Source organism: Electrophorus electricus, chromosome 17 (assembly GCF_041902795.1).
Source record: "Electrophorus electricus isolate QZ-2024a chromosome 17, ASM4190279v1, whole genome shotgun sequence".
Classification (NCBI taxonomy): Eukaryota; Metazoa; Chordata; class Actinopteri; order Gymnotiformes; family Gymnotidae; genus Electrophorus; species Electrophorus electricus.
This window is the reverse complement of record NC_137513.1, coordinates 6,443,715-6,449,714: the sequence shown is the minus strand read 5'-3', so window position 1 is coordinate 6,449,714 and position 6,000 is coordinate 6,443,715. Positions and strand designations below refer to the sequence as shown.

Here is a 6,000-nt window from a genome sequence, read left to right as displayed (position 1 = left end):
GTTTTTTCACTTCTACACCAGTGATATGTGTGACCTTGTTAACATGCCGTCTAGCGATCAGTGATATAAATGAAAAGGGGCTGTGACTATTTGTGCTATTCGGAACTGTGACTACACCTTGAAACAGTCAACTGGGTCACTGGTTGCTAGGGGATCCTCTACCCTCTCAAAATTAACAATTTGTGCTACTCAAGATTCATTTAAAAAGTATTTTTAGTGTAACATGTAGGCTGTCATGCCTGCATTGTAGTTACAGATGTACACTTAGATATATACATTGGTAAAGCACTGTAAATGCACAAACCTTTATTGTACATATATACATACACAATACACAGATAAAAGTCACTGATATTTTTATTAAAACGTCTTCAAAATCCACTTATTCTGCAATAAAAGGCATGAATATTAGTCAAATCTGAGACTCCACACAGGACTGATCTCAGCCAAAGCATGTTAATAATCTAGTAGATATTTCAGGACTGGGCATAAGACAAGCATAGACAACTTATGAACTGCACTCAGCTCATAAATAGTTCTATATTTAAGAGGCAACTTCAACAACACACCCATGATTTCCTAACAATGTAGAGTCTAAGCACTCAGCAAGGATTATATTCTATGAAGGGGGCCATTCAGACCCCAGGAGGTTGAACCGTGCTCTCCTACTGACTCCAGGCCTCTCACCGTCCAGTGGCTGCCCAGCTGCTGAGGGCAGCATCAGTGAGGACTACTTTAATGCTGCAGAGAGACATGCATCATATTACAGGGCCATATGAGAAAAGCCAACTTCTTGTGACCTTTCTGAGGAATGCCACTCAGGCCAGAAGCAGCGTAGAAGGAAGAGTTTGCAAGGTACTTACATCATGAGGGGACAGAAAATACTGACTAGGTCCTGCTCTTGCGTACAAAAGCTGCTGAAATATTTGAAAGTGCATGTGTGTGTATTAGCTTTACACACACACACACACACACACACACACACACACACACACACACACACAAATCCAAAACAGTTCTAGTTAGTTAAATAAACTCTTACATAAACTCTTATGGAAGCATGACAATCTGCATAAATATAACCTTATTTAAAATCCTATCGTGTGTTATAAAGCACATTTACGCAAATGCCAATATCATGTAACACTTCAAAACAATGTTGAGTTCATTGAGCAGTAAAGTTTTGCACTCAATGTGTTGCGCTTTTGCAATCTTACAAAAGTAAAAAGGCTATAAGCACTTGACAGACTAAATCTGTCTTCATCATTCTTCCCTATAGCTTTTGATGTATATCCCACAACTCATTTCATTTAAATCAAAGAATCAACACAGCTTTTAAAATTACCCTACTTTATCAACAATTCCATCTTTCTCTATGATTTTAGCACCTGTGGCTAACACCTGAAGGTTAACTCCAACAGCATTAGAGGGAAGATATAAAAAGCTCTTATGACCCATTTTCCACCAGCACTTCCCCGATTATCTAGTCCAGCCAGGGGTACGAAGAAGACATGGTGAAGACATCAGCGCTAAGCACCAGGTAGAGAGGCAGAAAGAGAGAGAAAGCGATGGGGGGAAGGGGGGGGGGGGGGTGGAGTTAGCAGCCAAGCTGTGACCCTCTGACAGATGGCCACACAGCAGGCCTGGCTGAGCCAAAGTCGGTCTACCTCGATGGGTCACGCTGCCCATCTCTACTGCGGTGAACCCTGGCCCTCAACAAAACGAGCCTCCACTAGAAGGAATTCTGTTGGACCAATGTCTGGGCCAGGAGCAGAAAGACATATAGATTTACCCAAGGCAGCAACTAAATTAGTGTACAGAAAAACATCTTTGAAAATGCTCACAAATATTTCAATATTTGAGCTATGTTAAAGTAGCAAAAACATGAGATGGCAACCATACATTCTGATGTTTGTAGGCAGAACTTTCGAAACAAAAGATTAGACTAAGCAAGCCTGTTTGGTTTTTTTTGTTCTGAAAACACATTCACAAACAGGTGTATTAAAAACGATATTTAAAAAAATAATTCCCCCAAAATCCGCAGTGCTTCGGTACTGAAGGATGGACGGGGATAGTATATGTCAAGCCCTATTATGGGTAGTGTCTTCTGACATTTTTTATCAAAACAAACAAAAAAAAAAAATTGGAGGTGCTTTGTCTTAGTATTTGCTTACAAAAACATTAAGTTCAGTTCAAATGAACTATTACACTCCTGTGTAGTCGTTAAATTAAACAGTGGTGGAGAAGCCTGAAGGCGACGGCAGGGTGATGAATTTTAGGCAGCGTCCTTGTGTAGCTTCAACCTCTAAACACATTGAGGAAGGTGAGCGACGCAACAATGGGGCAAAAATGGCATTGTGGTTGTCATGGAGACTAGCTGAAACGGGGCCGCTTTCATAACATATGTTGGACTTGACTTGTCTGTAAGCGCATAGCAACAGTAGCATCAGTACCCACCCCCACCGCACATAAAGGGACACGTGCAAGTTCAATTGGAACAAAACCAAAATTCTGTTACAAGACCTCGAACGTTGCCAAATTCGAAATCGGCCGAGAAAGGAAAACGGAACTGATCGAGAATGGGCGTGATGTTCAAGATACATCGGCTCCACGTGCGTTCCAGCAGTGGCGGCAAGGGGGAGAGCGTTGCTGAGCGCCGAAGCCGGGCGCGTCAAGCCAGGGCATTAGTATGCCAGCAGGTTGCTGGTGCGGAGCGCGGAGGCGCTACGTTGACACCCAAATGCCGCATAGGCCAGCTCGCAAGCCCTCCACTTGCATCAAAAAGACAATGCTGAGCACGAGCACGCAGTCCCACCATGCAGAAGGGTATGATCGGCGCGCCATGGCAAAGGGCTGGCAATTGTAGTTGAAAGAATGGAAAGAGGAAGAATGCTGACATGGAAACTATATGCATATATATTTTTGTCTGGTGTAAAAACAACAAGGCGGCCCTTTTGTCGACGAGCGAGGGAACGCTTGCACGCATCGATGTGCGCATGCAATGCCACTGCCATGGCGCTCCATGGTCCTTGGCAAGTCCACGTTGCCATAGCAACCCCACCCCCCCACCCCGAATGCCGCAGGCCGGAGAGAGAGGAAGAGCAAGAGAATTGAAAGAGAGGTTTACAGCATAAAACAGCGAAGGATTGCTGCAGTGGAGGGGGGGGGGGGGGGGGGGGGGGGGTCCAGGGAAGAGGAAGGCACGGCGTACAAATGAGATTGGCTCTAAAAATTCATTACACCCCCTCCAAACCTTATCGTTTGCATCGGTCGGTCCACGCGGGGCTCGATCGCCTACTTTGCAGTCTGGACACGTTGCTCTCAAACTTCAGACTGCATTCAATTCAATTATTTATCGGTCCTGCCAGATAGCAGTGTTTCGGTGTCTCGCCACGCTGATGGTACACCAGCGTCTCCTATAAAAACAAAAAACCAAATCCCCCCCCCCAAAAAAACCCCACCATCATTATTGATGGAGTGCGATAGAAAAACAGACTCGGGGAAAACCTACTCAGCCCGCACGCCACCCGATGTCTGCCGTCGGGTTCTCATTTCTACGTCCGTGTTCACAACCGATGACAAATCCACCCTTAGCTACCATAAGGAACATGTATAATTTGTCCAAACGAAACAACTGTCACTCTATTCGATAGGTGTGAACTCCATGAAGTAATTTACTGATACGGAATATTAAATATTGTAAGAGCCAAACAGGACACACGTGCTTTATTTGTACTACGCTTTAACAGGGTACGCGAACCAACAGCTACTGAGCTTATCCTGATAAACGTACGTCATTTGCAGCAGTGTAAGTTTAAATGCAACTGTGAGGCTTTCACTTTACTAATTACAATTTAATTTCCACAGTAATCCGGTCCTCAGTACTGTACAGTCACACACAGAACCAGCAGGTGCCTGTCATTATCAAATCAATCGAGTATATGAAAAGTGATCCCAATTATGTGTACCGTTAAAAATGATTCGGTTTTGCTTGAATAATACAGAATACCGTGAAATTACTAGCTGCATGAGCGCAGAGGCGGAGAGCAAAAGCATTAAATCAGCAGGTGTAAGAGATGCTCAGTGCTCATTAGAAAACAAGGCCATACCTCAGTGCAGAACTCTCATCAAACCTCCGGCATATCCTGCCAGTGGAGGGAGCAATGCAAGTGGGTCATACCGCCACCTACCAGTGCATTCTAAGCATTGCACAACTGCACCACCAATTTTGATTGATCAGGTTAATATCAAATGCCAGGCACTGCCATCTTATCATGTCCAAGCAGTGCAAAAAAAAAAAGGACAATTACACATTTGGTTTCAGCACGGGAGAGGTATTACATTAAAAGCGGATTCAAAGGCACATAAACACTACATTTAGGAACACATTTTCATATTATCGCTGCCCTCTTCAGTGGCACAAAAAAATTCAGTCAATGTTTTGGCCTTGGTGCAGGTCTCGATCCAGGTCCATGGCCGTTTGCGGCATGTGGAGCATTTACCGACGAAACGGGTAAAAATGACATTCGTTACCATGCAAATATATCATGACCCACCCCAATTCCCTTCTACTCATGCAGCGTTTTCTTCTTTTTCTTCTTCTTCTTTTTTACTGAGCGGTCAACTTCATCATACGAAGTGTCCACAGGTTCCCGTTTGGCTATCAAGCTAGCATCGCATTCTGCCTCGTCTGGACAATCCTCTGTTGGCTTCTCTTTCTTCTTTTTCCTTTTCTTCCTTGTCGCCACAGTCCCATCTTCCTCCGCTGACTCTGGGACTTGCATCTCATCACAGCCATACGATATTTGCTCTCGTTTAATATCGAACACTTCAACATTCTCTTCTTTGCCGTGTTTCTCTTTTTTCTTCTTTTTCTTCTTTTTTCTCTGTTCATCACATCTTTCTGAGTCCAGCTTCACTCTCACTGGGGACAAGGAAGAGGCTGAGGTGGTGGCCCCTGCTGCACGAGTGGCCATGGAGCTACCAAAAGGCTGGAAGCGCTGTCTGAGGTCTGACAGCGGGACGCATGGTGCAGGGGCTGTCGGGATGGAGAGGGGGCGCCGGCTCCCCATGCAGTCCCCGTAACTCTCACTGATGCTGAGGATGCCCTTAAAGCTTGAAGTGGAGAGTGTGCCCTGGTTCTGACAGCTGGAAGTAAGAACATGGACATCAGTAGGCCCTGCACAGCTACCCAGAACGCTGTAGAGCTGTGGAGTCGCTCCAGTTGCCTGGATTGTCTTCAGGCCTGATAAAGACACTTTTAAATCTGTGAATCTGAAAAGCAGAGAACACAAATGATTAATCCTCTTCAATTAATACACTAAGACAACAAATTAAAGATTCACTTTTGTGTTGTTTGTAAAAAAAAAATAAATAAATAAAAAAAAAGAAAGAAAGAAAATTTCGTTAATTCTCAAAAACAGCTCAATTAATTTAAAGCAGGCAAGCAAACAAAAATTTCTGCATGCTAGTTTTCTACACTCACATTTTTGGGTCGAAACGAGACGGCGCTTTAATGAGCCACAGCTCTTTGTTTTGTTCATCTTTGTCCAGCAGAGCGCTTGCAGCGGAGTTATATTTAAGAGACACAAAATCGGCAGGGCACTTGTACTTCGAAACTGAAAAGAAAATCAAGTTCAATGAGATTCACTGACAGTAGCCGGCCGGGAAATACTGCGCTGATTTCAAATGAGAATGATAAATGTTAAAGGCAGAACATTTAGCTAAAGGTAAATATTGCCTGTTGGATGCTTGGCCATCCTGTATTCACCTCTCTTGTGCTTTTCCTGTGAGTTTTGTGATGTTTCGTGGTGGTCGTCTTTCTCACTGTCGGACGAAGATATGTCACACGACATACTGAACCTTCAGTAGTTCTTCAGTACGTGCTGCCGATAGTAAAAACTATATTTTTACTTCATCAAATTGGGCTGGCTAAACATAAGCTAACTTGATGCTAACCCGAAGCATGTAAACCACATGGTACAGACAAAACCTTTGACT

General features: G+C 44.0%; 1 protein-coding gene and 1 long non-coding RNA gene across 2 annotated transcripts in view; one reads left to right on the top strand and one right to left on the bottom strand.

Moving 5' to 3' along the window:
* Positions 1 to 291: 291 nt before the first annotated feature.
* Positions 292 to 5,989, bottom strand: polr1g (RNA polymerase I subunit G). Its single transcript, XM_027005860.3, has 3 exons — positions 5,771 to 5,989; positions 5,486 to 5,618; positions 292 to 5,274 (listed from the first exon to the last, which is right to left on the bottom strand). The coding sequence occupies exons 1-3, from the start codon at positions 5,853 to 5,855 to the stop codon at positions 4,569 to 4,571; spliced, it is 924 nt and encodes a 307-aa protein (XP_026861661.2). The 5' UTR covers positions 5,856 to 5,989; the 3' UTR covers positions 292 to 4,568.
* LOC113574736 (uncharacterized) overlaps positions 5,593 to 6,000 on the top strand; it is a 10,665-nt gene continuing 10,257 nt past the window's right edge. The window contains exon 1 of the long non-coding RNA XR_014117776.1: positions 5,593 to 5,729. This is a non-coding gene — a long non-coding RNA (uncharacterized LOC113574736). The remainder of the gene's footprint in view (positions 5,730 to 6,000) is intronic.

What these genes read in the sequence shown, in the direction of transcription:
- polr1g (XM_027005860.3), bottom strand. Translation starts at nt 5,855, where the DNA reads ATGTCGTGTGACATATCTTCGTCCGACAGTGAGAAAGACGACCACCAC. An exon ending in ACAGGAAAAGCACAAGAGAG is followed by an intron (nt 5,619 to 5,770) that starts GTGAATACAGGA and finishes TTTTCTTTTCAG; the next exon opens with TTTCGAAGTACAAGTGCCCT. An exon ending in TCTCGTTTCGACCCAAAAAT is followed by an intron (nt 5,275 to 5,485) that starts GTGAGTGTAGAA and finishes TCTGCTTTTCAG; the next exon opens with ATTCACAGATTTAAAAGTGT.